This window comes from Scatophagus argus, chromosome 5, assembly GCF_020382885.2.
Source record: "Scatophagus argus isolate fScaArg1 chromosome 5, fScaArg1.pri, whole genome shotgun sequence".
NCBI classification, from domain to species: Eukaryota; Metazoa; Chordata; class Actinopteri; family Scatophagidae; genus Scatophagus; species Scatophagus argus.
Genome location: NC_058497.1, coordinates 17917942 through 17937699, shown reverse-complemented (window position 1 = coordinate 17937699; position 19758 = coordinate 17917942). Strand labels below are relative to the sequence as shown.

At 40.2% G+C, this 19758-nt stretch overlaps 3 protein-coding genes across 3 annotated transcripts; all 3 read right to left on the bottom strand.

Moving 5' to 3' along the window:
- Positions 1-1571: 1571 nt before the first annotated feature.
- On the bottom strand, positions 1572-6622 carry LOC124059401 (extracellular calcium-sensing receptor-like). The gene is made up of 9 exons (XM_046389346.1): positions 6432-6622; positions 6053-6347; positions 5820-5906; positions 5384-5653; positions 4792-4998; positions 4409-4684; positions 2989-3216; positions 2781-2904; positions 1572-2705 (listed from the first exon to the last, which is right to left on the bottom strand). The coding sequence occupies exons 1-9, from the start codon at positions 6539-6541 to the stop codon at positions 1795-1797; spliced, it is 2508 nt and encodes an 835-aa protein (XP_046245302.1). The 5' UTR covers positions 6542-6622; the 3' UTR covers positions 1572-1794.
- Positions 6623-7832: 1210 nt separating this feature from the next.
- LOC124058946 (extracellular calcium-sensing receptor-like) lies at positions 7833-13322 on the bottom strand. Its single transcript, XM_046388588.1, has 9 exons — positions 13141-13322; positions 12602-12893; positions 12354-12440; positions 11837-12106; positions 11239-11445; positions 10833-11108; positions 9548-9775; positions 9316-9439; positions 7833-9237 (listed from the first exon to the last, which is right to left on the bottom strand). Exons 1-9 carry the CDS (start codon positions 13248-13250, stop codon positions 8327-8329), a joined length of 2505 nt encoding a protein of 834 aa, XP_046244544.1. The 5' UTR covers positions 13251-13322; the 3' UTR covers positions 7833-8326.
- Positions 13323-14219: 897 nt separating this feature from the next.
- Positions 14220-19174, bottom strand: LOC124059861 (extracellular calcium-sensing receptor-like). The gene is made up of 9 exons (XM_046390241.1): positions 18867-19174; positions 18322-18616; positions 18101-18187; positions 17613-17882; positions 16855-17058; positions 16410-16676; positions 15434-15661; positions 15209-15332; positions 14220-15130 (listed from the first exon to the last, which is right to left on the bottom strand). Exons 1-9 carry the CDS (start codon positions 19109-19111, stop codon positions 14220-14222), a joined length of 2631 nt encoding a protein of 876 aa, XP_046246197.1. The 5' UTR covers positions 19112-19174.
- Between the last annotated feature and the right edge of the window lie 584 nt (positions 19175-19758).

Sequence of the window (19758 nt, the reverse complement as noted above, 5' to 3'; positions counted from 1 at the left end):
AAGGGGCCTGATAGATGATATGGACAAAAATATTGGAACACCTGACTTTTACACCAACAAGGACTTTAATTACATCACATTCTTATGACATGTGCAGCTTTGCAGATTTCCACAAGAGTTGTTTGAAAGTTTGTTGAAAGTTTATGTTTGAATCTTTGACCATTCATGCAGTTGAAGTCAGGCACTGATTTTAGATGAAAAGATCTGATTCACAATTAAGTCAGGAGAGACCACTGACAAAGAAAAGTGCATGATATAATTCAAATAAAATTAATGTACTGAGAAGAGCAAAACAGATTTTGACACTTAGACCCCAGCAGGAGGAAGTATCACCTTGGGAAACTCTCTGACTAATGAGATACTTCCATGGGAAGAAGACTACCATTAAAAAAGAAGGTATTCCATAACTGCCTTGCAGTGCTACTCCAGCAGAGACAGAAAGCACAAATAAAAACATTACAGGCTAGTAATACAGGGAGTAAGAACGAAAGCAATACCAGGGCCAAGTGCGAGGCGAAAGTTGAGAAAATAGGAGAGAGCGTGCTATGCAGAGAAGCAGGAAAATACCGAAATGATACAAGGAAAGGCTAGTAATGATACAAGGGAGAAAAGATAATCATAAAGCAGAAGGAAATATATATAAGGAAAATAATGCTGGAGTAATACATGTCACAGGGCTAATGGATGTAAATGCAGAGGAAAAGATGCAGCAGGGTGGCAAATGTCGATGCAGGGAGAGGGCCAAACGATGCAGAAGCAATGCAACAGGAATAATGAATGAAAATGCAGGGGAATAGCATCAGAACATCATGACCTAACTATTCGCACACATTCACACACCAATGGCATGACATCGGGAGCAATTTGGGGTTCAGGTTTCTGCCTTCTAAAAGGAAGTTTTTCCTCGCCACTGTCGCCAAGTGCTTGCTCATGTGGGTTTTGTTGGGTTTCTTTAAAAATCAATTTAAAGACTTTGGTCTAGACCTGCTCTAATTTGAAAGTGACGTGAGACAACTGTTGTTGTGATTTGGCGCTCTTCACTCTGTGTTACCCATCCAGAGGGGCACTTGGAGTATGGATACCTCTGCCTAGGACCATCATCCAGTCCTCCATAAAATACAAATTGACAAGCACAACCTCTTCTTTGACTGGGTTTCCAAAACTATTAGAATACTGTCAATATACATTATATATATAACATAGCATCAGAATCACCTCTCAACCACCAGAGCCCCAACAGGACTAGCTCTTCATTTATGAATCAGGAAAGGGGTTACTGCAAGGTGGATCCTCGAAAGTGAGAACAGGTGAGTGAGTTAATAAGAATAAGGTGACCAAGATGGATCAGAAATATTTTTAGGAAGTGGAAGATATGTGGAGAGTGGAAGTGAAATGGCCTGGGGAAGTGGTGACTGGTGCCCTCCAGTGTGACTGGAGGGCACAGACTGAGGAATAACATCATACTGTGTGGCATCTGATGTTTTGAAACGGGTGGTGGTGGTGGGCGTTACTTATCCATAAGTCCATGTCATCTCCAGACAGGCTACACAGAAATGCTTTTAGTAATATGAAGTTAAACAAATTGTCTTTATTTAAAGAAAGTAACTCATATTTTATTCAGGTGTTCAGTCAGGTGTTTTATCAGATTAATATGGACAAAAATTTCATGTACATTTTTTGGCATCAGCCCCGGTTTCTCAACATGTTAACGTTGCCATTACTGATGACTGACTGCACTTTTGTATTGTGAAGAGAACAAGGACTCGTTCTGTTCACTGAAATTAGGTGCAGCTTTTATGTCTCAATGCCTCGACCCATGATGGCTTTCTTTGTGTTCCTCTCTGGTCTCAGCAGGATAATGTAACATTTGGGTCCAAACAGTGCTACCAGGAGGCCAAAACTGGAGGCCAGGATGGCAAATACCTCCACTGCATCTGCATATTTGCCTGGTGAGCTGACATAAGCAGGGACAAAGGCCACCCACACAGCACAGAAGATCAGCATGCTGAAAGTGATGAGTTTGGCCTCATTGAAACTATCTGGAAGGTTTCTTGCTATAAATGCAATCAGAAAACTGAGGACAGCCAGTGATCCAATATAGCCCAGTAACACTGCAAAACCAACTGTGGACCCTACAACACACTCATAAACAATCTTATCATTGTAGTACTGAGTATTTCTATGAGGAGCTGGTGAGGCAGATACAATCCAGGCAGTACAGATTGCTGCCTGAATAGAAGTGAGAACCATGACTGTCCCTCTCTGCTGCATAGCACCAAACCATTTCAGACTGGCTTCACCTCCTGGTTTGGAGGCCTTGAACACAGCCAGAACCACCATAGTTTTCACCAGGATACATGAGATGCAAAGCACAAAACTGATCCCAAATGCTGCATGTCTCAGCTGGCATGTCCACAGCCTGGGACGACCGATAAACAGCAGTGAACACATGAAACATAACTTAAGTGACAGCAGTAGCTGAAAACTCAGTTCTGCATTGCTGGCGCGTACTATAGGTGTTCTGTGATGATAGATGAAGATGCCGAGGACAACAGCACACATACAGGTGCCCAGCAATGCAGCAGCTGTCAGGCCAATACCCAGAGGTTCATGGTAGGAGAGGAACTCTGTTTCCTTGGGAACACAGTGGTCACGCTGGAGGCTGGGCCAGAAGTCCTCTGGACAACTGGTGCACTCCAATGAGTCTGCGAAAAGAGGAACAGTGTTGGGATGCATGTTATTATATTTTCAAATTGCAATGTTCAGAACTGTATACTAACCAGTCTCATTGCTGATCTTTCCCTCAGAACAAGGGATGCAGTCAAAGCAGCACACAGGTTCCCCTTTCTTTCTGGCCATGCGGGTACCTGGAGGACAGCTCTCACTGCACACTGACCTGGGTGGCTATACAGGAAAAAATCAATATTGTGTTACTCTGCCCTACTGTCCTTGGGCTACAAAGCAGGTGTCTGAAAAATCAGAAGTAACCTTTTTTGATTCAAAGTTCCAGATGATGATGTCTGCATCAATTGAGATTTCTTCACCGTTGAAGGCTGACTCCTTAACCTCACCCACATTCTGAAGTTCAGTGGTTCCATCAGGGAGTAACAGCCAGTTCATGATATCATATATTGGTAAGACATCACCATTCTCATCAAATGACACTTGATCACCAAATGATGTGGTGAAGTTGATCTTTTTCAAATAATACACCAGCTATATGAATATCAGAATAAAAAATAGAGGAAAACCAAAGAGCACAGATTAAAATAGAATTATCTAACATATAATGTGTATGACAACAGTGAACACAGCAGTACCTTTTAAAAGGCGATGAAAGTACATGCTGCACTTATGAACATATATACAAATATAAGATATTAACGAGGCCATATCGTGCTTTTTATGTCTTTCCCTTTCTTTTAATGTGTTTTAGATTTGCACATAAAGCAAGCCAAATGAGTTTATGGATTGTGGATAACACAAGCTGAAGAGATTATCACAGTTTCTGTGAAAAAAATACATCAGTAAATACACCACTTCTAAAACTTTTTAAAGGTAATTACAAGCAGTTGTACAAATGAGACTGTCACCTTTCAAAAACAGCTCTTGAATTTTGAAGGACCACACCTACGGACTGCTGACACCCATGATTGTATTTAACTTGCAATGTTTAGATGGGTGGTGTGTGTCAAAGAACATCCACTTGAATGCCATACAGGTTTCCCTGCAGAACATTGCACTGCAAGCATAGGATTAATTTTATTCACTTCACCTGTCTGTGGTTGTAGCTCTGGTTGATTGGTGTATACACTCACAGGAGGACATGTGAAAGCAATCAGGGCAAGGTTAACAATGAAATTGGTGGTGATTGTGATGTGACTTTGACAAGCACCCAGCAGCTACATTGCTCAGACCTCAAATCTGTATCACTAACAGCAGTGGCCTGGTGGGCAGTGAAGCACAGACTATGCAGATGCAGATCACGTTCCTGTTTGAACATGTGCTTGTACTTTTAGAAGCAGATATTGTGGTGATGTTCATCGTAAAAATGCAGGTAGATTTGGCTTTAGTGATCTCCTCCCTCTAAAAACACCTGCAGAGCTAACAGAATGAAAGGTGCTGATGCGTACTGGCCTGTGGGAGCTCACCAATCAGATCACAAATTAAAAGTATGAACCTGAAAATTGATTCAACATAGCACCTTTAACCACCCACATAATAATAATTTTCACTGGTATTAACCAGCAGTCGAGAGAATACCTTCATTTATTTGCTTGGCAATTTATAAAAAGTATTCTCACTGCATAGTATTTAATCCTACATTCTAAATGCTGTTATCCAGGAATTCAACCTTCAACATTTAATTTAATCAAATTAACAGGTGGCATGTAATCTGATATCATACCTGCCATGGCTCCAGTTCTTTCAAACTGCCACAGCTGTGTCCTCTGAAAGGCCCTCTGCCTGGCACACAACACAGCATGTCATCAAGGGCATATGCCAGTGCATACACAGCCTTGTACACATTGTACTCTGACCTGAGGTCTGAAACATCCATGAACTCAGTCTCCACATTTTCTAGATCTTCCTGTCCAGTGCACAATGCTCCCCCAGCAGCTACCCAACCTGCTGGAAGTGGTGCAAATCTACACTGAAATGTGTATTCCCATAATTGGCTGATCTGAAATATATTCAAATTATGATGAATGTATTCAAAATAATGTGTTAAAAATTCTGCCAGTTTAAGTACTTCAATTTCTAGATCAGATTGTACAGTTAAACTCTCACCATGCTGTTTCCATAGCTGCTGTTGTTGTGTAGGTCAGGACGTGTTTGTAAGAGGAATTCCCTGAGGCCTGGGATTTCTCCTCGACGGATGGCGATACCCAGTGTGCCAGCCAGGTATGGCATGAAGTGGGGAGTGTGGAGCACAGTAGCTGCTGTCCAAGCTTCACTGGCCAACCACTGCAGTCCTGTCACATTCTGCCTCACCACCTGTACATTATAATAAATACAGAAATTCACATTTTTATGCTAATGAAGTTGTGTCTAGTCTGCTTAAATATGAATTACACACAGTTAACAAGTTATCTTGCCTTCTCACTTATGAATGGATGTAATCCTATGTTTCGCACAATTTATGAGCAATTATGCATGTCTTCATAAGTGGAGTTTCACAAAAAGTCTTAATAACTGATTTCACTCTGAAACTCTGCTAACGGGGCCTTTTCTAAATTGAATATTGTACTTTACACTTTACTTTACAATTAAATGTATTTGTCACAGGCCAATGTCATATTGTAACTTTAATATTTCAGTTTGACAAACAAAATCTTAACTTTGACTTTTAAGTTAAGTTAAGTTTCATTTCATGTCCAACCTCTTCCATCAGGTTAATCATGTGATTTTCGTATGCAAACACAATGACCACACGCGCTGTAGATTTCTTCATCACACCGACAATTCTTCTGAATTCATCTTGGTCATTGTCCCATGGCAAAACCTCTATGTAGGCCAGACAACCTCCACCAGACTGAACCAGGTCAGATTGGAAGGATCGTGAAGCATGAAGTCCATAGTCACCATCACTGATCAACAGGCCAACCCAAGTCCAGCCAAAGTATTTTAGAATCTGAATCATGGCACGCACCTGAGTGAATAGATATTGAAAGGATTAGTACACAAGCTGCAATATTCTTTCACTGCAAAACATGCCGAACTGGTTTATGATCGGACCTTTTTAATTATTGTCTTTTAGCTCTCTGTGAGATCAAATAATCCCATCAGCGACAAAAAATGTGACTGTTGTTACTTGCCTGGAAAGCATCACTTGGTATTGTCCTAAAGAAAGATGGAAACTTTTGCTGGTCACTCAGACAAGAACATGTGGCAAAATAACTCACCTGTGAGAAAAACAGACTGTGATGAAGTGTTTGAAGCTCTTTCAACTTGTTAAGGTTGACTACTTCATGTTTACAATTGATATTAAATTTGATACTAATTCAAAATTATGCAAAACCATCCGCAAAAGGAAACACAAAAAACTTACCATAGGCACTCTGTACAAGCCTAAGACACTGGAGATGGCAATAGAACGAGTGGATGAAGAATCACCCACAATCCCCACTACTGGAGGGATTCCAACACAGGTCTCGTCTAACATAAACTGCTCCTCTTGACCACTGACTAAGGACAATGCTGCACGAAATCCAATCCCTAGATCAGCGCAGTTATCATAAAGACTGTATCCCAGAGTCACATTAGGTAGCAGGTTGGAGTTTCTGTTGATCTCATCAATAGCAAAGGCCATGGTCTGTGCCTGTCTGAATCCTAGGATATCAAAACTAACACAAAACATAAAACATGTTACTAGTGAAAAAATTATTTTTGCCAGTTTATGATTTTTGCCACTGTCCTGACAGACTCACCCATAACAAGTAGGCTGATCCGCTTCTAATGTAAATGACAGATCAGGAAAGACAGAAAATAAGTGGATTGGGAACAGCCCGCCTAGAACCACATCTCCAGGCTTGTGCATCGCATTTAAATGAAAACGTCGTTGTAAATGACAGGAGGAGGAAGAAAGATTGGAGGACTCAACATAAGAAAAGAAGGGATACCACCACATGAAATACACAAGCAAGAGTGAGTTCAAATCTAGAAATGCAACCATGATTATTCTACTGTTTACCCCTTTTCTGAGCTCAGTCAGGTTCATTGCTATGTCATCCACTTTCTATTGCCTCACAGCTTTTATTCTTCAGCACCACCCACTAAGGGCACAAGCCAAACTAGGGGCAGGGCCTAAAATCACTAACTACAGTCCCCCACACAAATGCATTTCATCTGATGTCAGAGTGCAGCTGGAGCAGTTGTCCACTAGATGGTGGTATATGGTGAACTGAAACATCTTCTTATCTACGTTTCCTTCTGCTGTACCTGTTTGGTAGATAACTACCGTATCTGTCTGTGACATAATAACTAATCAGATATTAGATATGATCCGTTCTCCAGAAACATAAGTCTAGCACAGGTTATCTCAATAAAGTTTTGTCTGTCTAATTTTCAGTGTTGCTCATCGTAATGTCAGTCAACCTGCTGACACCCCAAGTGAGATACAAAGTAAAAATAGTAACTGCATGAAACCCATAAAGGAGTTTTCTCACTTATTTTAGTGTAATAATTATAAGTGCTTACACATACTCTTCCATGTAGGATGACCTTACTCAGCTTCCCCTTACATAAAGTGATGAGAAAGGAAATAGTTCTTAGATACTATAATAAATTATATTATATTGTGAATTGTTTTTCTTTGGAAACGATTCTGATCTTAATTGACATGTTACCAGAAGTGCTGAGATACACAAGATTAAGAAGCAACAGCATCTCAAATATATTAAGGCTTTATTCTGCACAATTTCTGTAAATGCAAATTGTTTTTCTCCTGTCATGGTCATCACGTAATTTCCCCATTAAAACAGTGTAATCAGTGAATTCTTCTGGAGAAAAAATAGATGAACTGTTTTATTAGTTTGAAAAAAATCTCCTACCTGGAATTCACCCATTACTGATCTAGAAGGGTCCTTGGAGTATGCATGCCAATAATCTGGTCCTCTGTAATATACCAATCTACAAGCACAACCTCTTTCTGACTGGGTTAATTTCCCAAACTATTAATATAATGTCAAAATGTGGTTGTCTGAACTAGAACTCAGGACAATCAGTGTCTGCAGTGTTAGCAAGAAACTCCCACTTTTAGAAGACCACTTCTTGCACATGATCAGGGTCTGACACCCAGAAAACTGCAAGTGACTTCAGGAAGCCTAGTTCTTTGTTTATCAATTAGGAAAGGCATACTGTAGGGCAGATCAGGGGGGATAACAACAGTTGAGTGTGTTGATGAGAAAAAGGTGACCAAGATGGATGTAAAATGTCTTTGGAGCACCAGTAGACAGGTGAAGAGTGGCAGAAAAGGAGCCAGATGAAGTGGAAAATGTGGCTGGAGGGACATAGGGAGGCATAATGCCACAGCTGTGAGAAGCGCTTTGAATTTAGGGGCAAATATAAAAACTGGTGGCTGTACCTTTAAGTTCACATCACCTCCAGATGGTTATACTAATGTCAAATGAATCCAGATCATCTTTATTGAAAGATAGTAACATCTATTTTTTAAAAGATCTTCAGTCAGGTTTTTAATCGGGTTCATTTACAAAGAAATTTCATATTCAGGTATATTCATATTTTCTGCTACGATTAACTGCCTGCATTTTTGTATCTTTCGAATGAAAGGGTACATTCTGTTCTGAGAAATTAAACACGGCTCTTAAGTCTCATGGCCTCGACCCATGATGGCTTTCTTTGTGTTCCTCTCTGGCCTCAGCAGGATTATGTAACATTTGGGTCCAAACAGTGCTACCAAGAGGCCAAAACTGGAGGCCAGGATGGCAAATACCTCCACTGCATCTGCATATTTGCCTGGTGAGCTGACATAAGCAGGGACAAAGGCCACCCACACAGCACAGAAGATCAGCATGCTGAAAGTGATGAGTTTGGCCTCATTGAAACTATCTGGAAGGTTTCTTGCTATAAATGCAATCAGAAAACTGAGAATAGCCAGGGAGCCGATATAGCCCAGTAACACTGCAAAACCAACTGTGGACCCAACTACACACTCATACACAATCTTATCGTTGTGGTATTGAGTGTTTCTATGAGGAACTGGGGAGGCAGATACAATCCAGGCAATGCAGATTGCTGCCTGAATAGAAGTAAGAACCATGACTGTCCCTCTCTGCTGCACAGCACCAAACCACTTCAGACTGGCTCCACCTCCTGGTTTGGAGGCCTTGAACACAGCCAGAACCACCATGGTTTTCACCAGGATACATGAGATGGAAAGCACAAAACTGATCCCAAATGCTGCATGTCTCAGCTGGCATGTCCACAGCGTGGGACGACCGATAAACAGCAGTGAACACATGAAACATAACTTAAGTGACAGCAATAGCTGAAAACTCAGTTCTGAGTTGTTGGCGCGTACTATAGGTGTTCTCCGATGATAGATGAAGATGCCCAGGACAACAGCACACATACAGGTGCCCAGCAACGCAGCAGCTGTCAGGCCAATACCCAGAGGTTCATGGTAGGAGAGGAACTCTGTTTCCTTGGGAACACAGTGGTCACGCTGGAGGCTGGGCCAGAAGTCATCTGGACAACTGGTGCACTCCAATGAGTCTATGAAAGGAGGAACAGTGTTGAGATACATGCTTATATTATATTTCTAAACTGCAATGTTTAAAACTGTATACTAACCAGTCTCATTGCTGATCTTTCCCTCAGAACAAGGGATGCAGTCAAAGCAACACTCAGGTTCCCCTTTCTTTCTGGCCATGCGGGTACCTGGAGGACAGCTTTCACTGCACACTGACCTGGGTGGCTATGGGTGGAGGTGTTAATCAATTTTGTGTTATTCTGCTGCACTTTGAACTACTATAATCATTTATCCATGAGCTCAAAAATAGATGTCCAAGAAACCGTTAGTAACCTTTTTTGATTCGAAGTTCCAGAAGATTTTGTCTGCATCAATTGTGATTTCTTCTCCTTTGAAGGCTGACTTCTTAACTTCACCCACATTCTGAAGTTTAGTTGTTCCATCAGGGAGCCACAGCCAGTTCATGATATCATATATTGGTAAGACATCACCATTCTCATCAAATGACACTTGATCACCAAATGATGTGGTGAAGTTGACTTTATCTAAATAATACACCAGCTGTGTGAATATCAGAATAAAAAATAGAGAAAAAACAAAGAGGACTGATTAAAAGCAGAATTTCGCAATATTATACTATAGCAAACACAGCAGTATCTAGTTTTCAGTCATTTTTTAAACAGTTTTGAAAATGAAACTGCAAGGGCTGTCAGTTCACAGAACATGGGAACCTATAAACACACTAGTTCACCTTTACAGCCTTGTTAAGTTTACACTCCTGCACTTGCAAACTATTCTGATATGAACAACTTTTATACTGTATGGTGTAGTAGGAAGGGAATTCATTTGGGAATAGTTTACAGCTCAGCATTGCATACACAGTTCCAAAATAATAAAGGTGATGTGTGGTGTAAATTTGTGCAGATTGTCTTGTGAAACGACACATACGTAACACTGTCCAGCAGAAAGCACTGCACCTTCTTTGTGGTGCATCTTTTTGTCCTTCACTTCTATGTGTCACTATGTAATCCATCACGGCCTTCAGCCCATTGAAACCTACTGAATCTATCTCTGTAAATGCTGTTGTTATAGGAAGATGTGAAAGATACAAACAAAGCATTGTTTCTGCTGTTGGCTGCAAGAACCAATCCAAAAGGCTTTATCTACTCCCACCAACTAAAGAAGTCATTACCCAGTGGATAACCTTAATGTTTTGGTCGACTTTTGATGGAAATGTCCCCACAATGAAAGAAAAAATGAATTGCGGGTTGGTGAATTTAAAGATTCCATCTGTCTGTACTTCAAACTTGGCACCTGTCATTTTTACAATGTTTCATATTGTTTTACTTTTTATATTTACTGGGTAGTGAAGTTGAGGCTAACGCAGATCACATTCCTGCTTGGACATGCTGAAGTTCTCAGCATAGAAAATTGGCACAACAGAGAATCTTTAACCACCCAGCGGTCAAGACAGTGATTTCATCTGTTTGCTTGCCACTTTATAATCAGTATTCTTACTGCATAGTATTTAATCCTACACTCTAAATGCTAATACACAGGAAACATTCAACATATAATTTCATCAAATAGACAGGTGGCATGTAATCTGATATCATACCTGCCATGGCTCCAGTTCTTTCAAACTGCCACAGCTGTGTCCTCTGAAAGGCCCTCTGCCTGGCACACAGCGCAGCATGTCATCAAGGGCATATGCCAGTGCATACACAGCTTTGTAGATATTATACTCTGGCCTGAGGTTTGAAATGTCCAAAAAGTCATTATCCACATTTTCTAGATCTTCCTGTCCAGTGCACAATGCTCCCCCAGTGTCTATCCAACCTGCTGGAGGTGGTGCAAATCTACACTGAAATGTGTATTCCCAAAACAGGTTTACCTGAAATATATGCAAATTATGATGAATTTATTTTCAAAATATTGATCTGAAATATATTCAAAATACTGTGATATCAATAATTGCATTATTCTTGCCAATACTAGATCAGAATGCAAAGTTAAACTCTCACCATACTACTTCCATAGCTGTTGTTGTTGTGTAAGTCAGGACGTGTTTGTAAGAGGAATTCCCTGAGGCCTGGGATTTCTCCTCGACGGATGGTGATACCCAGTGTGCCAGCCAGGTATGGCATGAAGTGGGGAGTGTGGAGCACAGTAGCTGCTGTCCAAGCTTCACTGGCCAACCACTGCAGGCCTGTCACATTCTGCCTCACCACCTGTGCATTATAATACATATAGAAATTCACACTCCCATGTCACTAAAGTTGTGTCTAGTCCCCTTAATTATGAATAATACACAGTTTACACAATTATCTTACCTTTTCACTTATAAACAGACAAAAATCCTAAGGTTAACACAATTTAGGAGCAACGTTAAGCATATTGTCAAAAACTGAGTTTTGTAAAATGTGTCTTAATAAATTCACTCTCACACTCTTGTGACAGGACCTTTACCAAACAGCAGTTGTGACCTCTGCAATTAAATATATCAGTCAGAGACAACTGTCGCATTGTAAGATTTATCTTTGAGTTTGACAAACAGAATGTTCACTTTTATTATAATATTAGGTTACAATCTTTGTATTTTAAGTTTTATTTCAAGCTCACCTCTTCCATGACATTAATCATGTAACTTTCATGTGCAAACACAATGACCACACGAGCTGTAGATTTCTTCACCACATCTATAATCTTCCTCATTTCACCTTGGTCATTGTCCCAAGGCAAAACCTCCAAATAGGCTAGACAGCCTCCCCCAGACTGAGCCAGGTCAGATTGGAAAGATCGGGCAGCGTGAAGTCCATAGTCATCATCACTGATCAACAGGCCAACCCAAGTCCAGCCAAAGTGTTTTAGAATCTGAATCATAGCACGCACCTGAGAGAATACAGAATGTGGAAGGATTAGAGTACAGGCTGAAATATTCTTTCAATGTTAAACCTGCTCAACAGATTTAATGCTAGACCAGATTTAATTATTGCCTTTCAGCTTTCTGTGAGAGCAAACAATCCCATCAGTACAAAAAATGTGACTGGTGTTACTCATTCAGCACGCTTTGCTTTTTGTTTTTTTGTTTTTTGGGTTTTTTTTTTTTTGCATTTTCATTTTGCTAATATTTTGTCACCTGGAAAGCATCACTTGGTATTGTCCTAAAGAAGGATGGAAACTTTTGCCGGTCACTTAGACAGGAACATGTGGCAAAATGACTCACCTGTCACAGAAACATATTTCACATGTTGAAAACATTCCAAATGGTCACCAGCTCGTTCAGCTTTTTAAAAGTGATTACTTCATGTTTAAAATTGATATCAAGTTTGAATTTCTAGCAGAATTATCCAGAACCATCCTAATAAGGGAGTGTGAAAAACTTACCATAGGTACTCGGTACAAACCTAAGACACTTGAGATGGCAATAGAACGAGTGGAGGAAGCGTCACCCACAATCCCCACTACTGGAGGGGTTCCAACACAGGTCTCATCTAATATAAATTGCTCTTCTTGACCACTGACTAAGGACAATGCTGCACGAAATGAAATCCCTAGATCAGCACAATTATACAGACCATATCCCAGAGTCACATTAGGTAGCAGGTTGGAGTTTCTGTTGATCTCATCAATAGCAAAGGCCATGGTCAGTGCCCGTCTAAATCCTATAACATCAAAACTAGCACAAAAAATACCACTGGTTACTACAGTACACGCTTACTCTACCAACATGTACATGTTGCATAACTGGAGATTTTACAAACAGTTGAATAGAAACTCTAATAATAATAGTAATTCTGGCAAAAGAAGCAGTATGTTTAAAATAGAATAGGATTAATGCACATTTAATTCTTTGAAATTACATTGCACTCAAGGGGCTGATATTCCCCAGTTTCTGCTTTGTGCTGCTGTCCTATCAGACTCACCCCTGACAAGTAGGCTGTTGAGGTTCTGATGTAAAAGACAGGTCAGGCAAGAGAGTAAAAAAGTGGATCTGGAACAGCCCACCTAGAACCAAATCTCCAGGCTTGTGCATCCCATTTAAATGAAAATGACGCTGCAATCGACAGACAGAGGAGGAAAGAGGGGAGGACTCAGCAGAAGAAGCAAAGGGATACAACAACCTCAAATACACAAGCAAGAGCAAGTTGAACTCTAAAAATGCCCACATGACTTTCCTCTCATTTCCCTCTTTTCTGAACCCAGTCAGTCTCACTGGTATGTCAGCCCTTTTCTATTGACTTGCGTCTTTTAATTTTCGTCCCCACCCACCAGGGCAAAAGTAAAACTCTGGGCAGGGCCTAAAATCATTCCATGGCCATTGTCTTAACTCCAAATTTAAATTGTGGATGGCCATAATTATTGAAGTCTATGAAAATGTGCATTATAATCATCAGTGTATTATATATTTGTTATGTTTTAAGTCATATTAAGTGATCTGGGGGTATCAAATTCTACTCATTTTGCAAAAATGAAAAATTATTTCTGTAGTTTTCCCATGATTTGAATCCTCTGGGTTTTTCCTGGGCTCATGCTACACCTTTCCACCAAGTAAATGAAAATTGGACCAGTAGTTTTTTTCTGTATTCCTGCTGACAAACAGATAAACGAAGCAATGAACCGAACCAAATACATGACAAGCATGGCTTAGGTAATTGGTAATGAGTAATTGTTTATACAGGCAAGTGTGTCTGTGTAGGCATCACATTCACTGCATGTGAGCAGTGGATTAAATTTACATCATCTCAAGGCAGGCCACAAATAGATGCTCATGATGATATCAAAAGAAACCTGATTGTCTTTAAATAATATATATTTTATTAAGGTATTCAGTCAGGTGTTTGATCACGTTAATATAAACAGAAATGTCATATTCAGGTACATTTGTTTGGCATCAGCTCTGATTTCACAACTTGTTAATATTGCTATTACTATTAACTGAATGCATTTTTGTATTGTTCAGAGAGAAATGATTTATTCTGCTCAGTGAAGTTAAGCACAGCTTTTATGTCTCATTGCCTCGACCCATGATAGCTTTCTTTGTGTTCCTCTCTGGTCTCAGCAGGATTATGTAACATTTGGGTCCAAACAGTGCTACCAGGAGGCCAAAACTGGAGGCCAGGATGGCAAATACCTCCACTGCATCTGCATATTTGCCTGGTGAGCTGACATAAGCAGGGACAAAGGCCACCCACACAGCACAGAAGATCAGCATGCTGAAAGTGATGAGTTTGGCCTCATTGAAACTATCTGGAAGGTTCCTTGCAATAAATGCAATCAGAAAACTGAGAATAGCCAGGGAGCCGATATAGCCCAGTAACACTGCAAAACCAATTGTGGACCCAACAACACACTCATAAACAATTTTATCGATGTAGTACTGAGTATTTTTATGAGGAACTGGCGAGGCAGATACAATCCAGGCAGTGCAGATTGCTGCCTGAATAGAAGTAAGAACCATGACTGTCCCTCTCTGCTGCATAGCACCAAACCATTTCAGACTGGCTCCACCTCCTGGTTTGGAGGCCTTGAACACAGCCAGAACCACCATGGTTTTTACCAGGATACATGAGATGCAAAGCACAAAGCTGATTCCAAATGCTGCATGTCTCACTTGGCATGTCCACAGCCTGGGACGACCGATAAACAGCAGTGAACACATGAAACATAACTTAAGTGACAGCAATAGCTGAAAACTCAGTTCTGAATTGTTGGCGCGTACTATAGGTGTTCTGCGATGATAGATGAAGATGCCCAGGACAACAGCACACATACAGGTGCCCAGCAATGCAGCAGCTGTCAGGCCAATACCTAGAGGTTCATGGTAGGAGAGGAACTCTGTTTCCTTGGGAACACAGTGGTCACGCTGGGGAATGGGCCAGAAGTCCTCTGGACAACTGGTGCACTCCAATGAGTCTGTGAAAAGAGAGACAGTCTTAAGATACATGTTTATATTATATTTCAAAACTGCAGTGTTTAAAACTGTATACTAACCAGTCTCATTGCTGATCTTTCCCTCAGAACAAGGGATGCAGTCAAAGCAGCACACAGGTTCCCCTTTCTTTCTGGCCATGCGGGTACCTGGAGGACAGCTCTCACTGCACACTGATCGGGGTGGCTAAAGAGGGAGAAAATAATATTGTGTTACTGTGCACCATTTTGCCCTTATAAAATCAGTTAATGGGCTAGGAAACAGGTGTCTGTCAAATCATTAGTTACCTTTTTTGATTCAAAGTTCCAGAAGATTTTGTCTGCATCAATTGTGAGTTCTTCACCCTTGAAGGCTGACTCCTTAACCTCACCCACATTCTGAAGTATAGTTGTTCCATCAGGGAGCCACAGCCAATTCATGATATCATATATTGGTAAGGCATCACCATTATCATCAAATGACACTTCATCACCAAATGATGTGGTGAAGTTGACCTTTTCCAAATAATACACCAGCTGCATGAACAACAGAACAATGGATAGACAATCACCAAAGAGGATATATTAAAAAAGAATTATGCAACATTCAATGTATTTGACCACGGTCAACACAGCAGCACCTAATATTAAGTGACCAAACTGCATACTGCACTTATGAACATATGAAGACATTTAAGAGGTCAAATAATACTTTTCAGGTTTTTCCTTTAATTTTAGTGTGTTTACGGCTTTGCATGTAAAGCAGCATTTGTTTACTTCAATAATAGAGTTTTGGAGGAAAGAGTCCTTTCACCCCAAAAATTAGTTTGTTATTCTTATTAGAATTTTCTTTTCTTTCTTTATCAATGGGTTTATTTTGGATTTCTGAATGAAGGTTTGTGGGAAACACAAACTCAAGTGATTTCACAAATTGTACATTTCTTAAAGAAGGCAATTACTAAGAAGTATGTAAATGAGTCTGCAAAGGTTGTTGGTGATTTTGAATGTCAGTTTACCAAACATGGAAACCCATAAACACACTAGTTCACCTTTACAACCTAATTATGTTACAGTCCTGCACTTGCAAACTATCCTGATATGAACAACTTCCATAATTATGTGTGTATAGTATGGTGTAGTAGGAAGGGAATTAATTTGGAATTAGATTGGCACTTTATGGTAAGTATTCTTTTTGCATAGTATTTAATCCTATACTCTAAATGCTGTTGACCAGGAAACATTCCATTAATCAAATAAACAGGTGCTGTGGAAACTGATATCATACCTGCCATGGCTCCAGTTCTTTCAAATTGCCACAGCTGTGTCCTCTGAAAGGCCCTCTGCCTGGCACACAACGCAGCATGTCATCAAGGGCATATGCCAGTGCATACACAGCTTTGTAGATATTATACTCTGGCCTGAGGTTTGAAATGTCCAAAAAGTCATTCTCCACATTTTCGAGATCTTCCTGTCCAGTGCATAATGCTCCGCCAGTATCTACCCAACCTGCTGGAGGTGGTGCAAATCTACACTGAAATGTGTATTCCCAAAACTGGACTACCTGAAACATATTCAAAATATGATGAATTTATTTTCAAAATGTTATGTTATGTATAAATATTGCATTCCCAAAATAGACTGATCTAAAATACATCCAAAATAATGTCACAAAAATAATTACACTATTCTTGCCTTTACTAGATTATAGTATATGATTAAACTCTCACCACGCTGTTTTCATAGCTGTTGTTGTAGCGTAGGTCAGGACGTGTTTGTAAGAGGAATTCCCTGAGGCCTGGGATTTCTCCTCGACGGATGGCGATACCCAGTGTGCCAGCCAGGTATGGCATGAAGTGGGGAGTGTGGAGCACAGTAGCTGCTGTCCAAGCTTCACTGGCCAACCACTGCAGGCCTGTCACATTCTGCCTCACCACCTGTGCATTATAATACATATAGAAATTCACACTCCCATGTCACCAAAAGTTGTGTCTAGTCCACTTAATTATGAATAATACACAGTTTACAAAATTATCTTACCTTGTTATTTGTACACAGATAAAATCCTAAGGTTAACACAATTTAGGAGCAAAGTTAAACATATTTTGTAAAATGTGTAAAATGTGTCTTAATAAATTCACTCTCACACTCTTGTGACAGGACCTTTACCAAACAGCAGTTGTGACCTCTGCAATTAAATATATCAGTCAGAGACAACTGTCGCATTGTAAGATTTATCTTTGAGTTTGACAAACAGAATGTTCAAACAGAATTGTCAAAAACTGAGTTTTGTAAAATGTGTCTTCATAAATTCACTCTCACATACAGGGCTTTTACCAAACAGCAGTTGTGACCTCTGCAAATTAAATATATCAGTCAGAGACAACTATCATAACATAACATTAATATTTAAGTTTGACAAACAATGTGTTGACTTTTATCACTATAGCAAGCTACAGTCTTTATATTTTCAGTTTTATTTCAAGCCCACCTCGTCAACGATGCTGATCACGTAACTCTCATGTGCAAACACAATGACCACACGAGCTGTAGATTTCTTCATCACATCCACAATCCTTTTAATTTCATCTTGGTCATTGTCCCAAGGCAAAACCTCCAAATAGGCCAAACAACCTCTACCAGACTGAGCCAGGTCAGACTGGAAGGATCGGGCAGCATGAAATCCATAGTCATCATCACTGATCAACAGGCCTACCCAAGTCCAGCCAAAGTGTTTTAGAATCTGAATCATAGCACGCACCTGAGAGAATACAGAATGTGAAAGGATTAGAGTACAGGCTGAAATATTCTTTCCATGAAAACCTGCTCAGCAGGTTTAACATTAGACCTGGTTTAATTATTGCCTTTTAGCTTTCTGTGAGAGCAAACAATCCCATCAGTGACAAAAAATGTGACTGTTGCTACATGTGTTTGGCATGCACTGTTTTTTGCATTTTCTTTTTGCTGATATTTGCTCACCTGGAAAGCATCACTTGGTATTGTCCTGAAGAAGGATGGAAACTTTTGCCGGTCACTCAGACAGGAACATGTGGCAAAATAACTCACCTGTTAAAGAAACAGGTTTCACATGTTGAAAACATTCCAAACGTTCACCAGCTCGTTCAGCTTTTTAATAAGAAATTTGAATTCATATCAAAATGAACTAAAACCATCCTGAAAAGGTAATGTGAAAAACTTACCATGGGCACTCTGTACAAACCTAAGACACTGGAGATGGCAATAGAACGAGTAGAAGAAGAATCACCCACAATCCCCACTACTGGAGGGGTTCCAACACAGGTCTTGTCTAATACAAACTGCTCCTCTTGACCACTGACTAAGGACAATGCTGCACGAAATCCAATCCCTAGATCAGCGCAGTTATCATAAAGACTGTATCCCAGAGTCACATTAGGTAGCAGGTTGGAGTTTCTGTTGATCTCATCAATAGCAAAGGCCATGGTCTGTGCCCGTCTAAATCCTATAAGATCAAAACTAACAAAAAAAATACAACTGGTTACGACTGAAAAATGCAGCATGTAATAACTCTGCCAATATGTACATGTTGCACAACTACAGATTTTACAAACAGTTAAGACAGTTGAATAGTAACAGTTATGACATTATAAGCAGTGTGTGTAAAATAGAATAGATTGATGCACATCTAATTCTTTGAAATTACATTGCAGTAAAGGCATTGATTTTACCCAGTTTTTGCTCTTTGCTGCTGTTCTGACAGGCTTACCCACGACAGGTGGGCTGTTGTGGTTCTGATGTAAAAGACAGGTCAGGAAAGATGGTAAATAAGTGGATCTGGAACAGCCCGCCTAGAACCAAATCTCCAGGCTTGTGCATCCCATTTAAATGAAAACGTCGCTGCAACCGGCAGACGGATGAAGGAAGAGGGGAGGACTCAGCAGAAGATACAACAGGATACAACAACATGAAACACACAAGCAAGAGCAAGTTGAACTCTAAAAATGCCCACATGACTTTCCTCTCGTTTACCCCTTGTCTGAACCCAGTCAGTCTCACTAGTATGTCATCCCCTTTCTGTTTACTTGCATCTTTTAAACTTCAACACCACCCACTAGAGCATAAGCAAAACTCTGGGCAGGGCCTAAAATCATTCCATGGCATAATCCAAAATTGCATGTGTAAGCAAACCCCACTGAGAAAAGCACAAACTGGCCCTTAATGTCTGCAAAAAAAAATAATAGATTTTAATCAAATGAGTCTGAGATCACTTTATTGTCATTGTACACAAGGCAACTGAAATTTTTTCACAATAACCTACCAAAGGTACAGTCCTGAGCTCAAATGCATTTCATCGGAGAGGTCAGAGTGCAGCTTCCCCTGCATTGCTGTGCCCCTGAAGCACCTTTCCACTAGATGGTGGTATATGGTGAAATAAAACATCTTCCTATCTATTTTTCATTGCGTTGTGCTCGTCTAACAATTGATGATTCTCTGTCTGGCACTTAATAACATACCAGGTATTAGATATAATCAGCTCTCCAGAAACATAGTCCATTACAGGGTACCCTATTGAAGTTTTGTGTGTCTGATTTTCAGTGTTGTAGATTGGCTCAGTGAAGTGTTAGTCAAATATTCATATGCATGTCAACCGGAAACAA

Excerpts from the sequence above, each read along its gene's own strand:
- LOC124059861 (XM_046390241.1), bottom strand. The coding sequence starts at position 19,111 with ATGTGGGCATTTTTAGAGTTCAACTTGCTCTTGCTTGTGTGTTTCATG. Across the intron at positions 18,188-18,321 it reads GTTTGTACAGAGTGCCCATG|GTGAGTTATTTTGCCACATG; the intron begins GTAAGTTTTTCA and ends TTTCTTTAACAG. Across the intron at positions 16,677-16,854 it reads ACAACAGCTATGAAAACAGC|TTTTGGGAATACACATTTCA; the intron begins GTGGTGAGAGTT and ends CAGGTAGTCCAG.
- LOC124058946 (XM_046388588.1), bottom strand. The coding sequence starts at position 13,250 with ATGCACAAGCCTGGAGATTTGGTTCTAGGTGGGCTGTTCCAGATCCAC. Across the intron at positions 12,107-12,353 it reads TACCAAGTGATGCTTTCCAG|GTGCGTGCTATGATTCAGAT; the intron begins GTGACAAAATAT and ends GTATTCTCTCAG. Across the intron at positions 9,776-10,832 it reads AAGAACTGGAGCCATGGCAG|CTGGTGTATTATTTAGATAA; the intron begins GTATGATATCAG and ends ATATTCACACAG.
- LOC124059401 (XM_046389346.1), bottom strand. The coding sequence starts at position 6,541 with ATGCACAAGCCTGGAGATGTGGTTCTAGGCGGGCTGTTCCCAATCCAC. Across the intron at positions 4,999-5,383 it reads TGATTAACCTGATGGAAGAG|GTGGTGAGGCAGAATGTGAC; the intron begins GTTGGACATGAA and ends TATAATGTACAG. Across the intron at positions 3,217-4,408 it reads AAGAACTGGAGCCATGGCAG|CTGGTGTATTATTTGAAAAA; the intron begins GTATGATATCAG and ends ATATTCATATAG.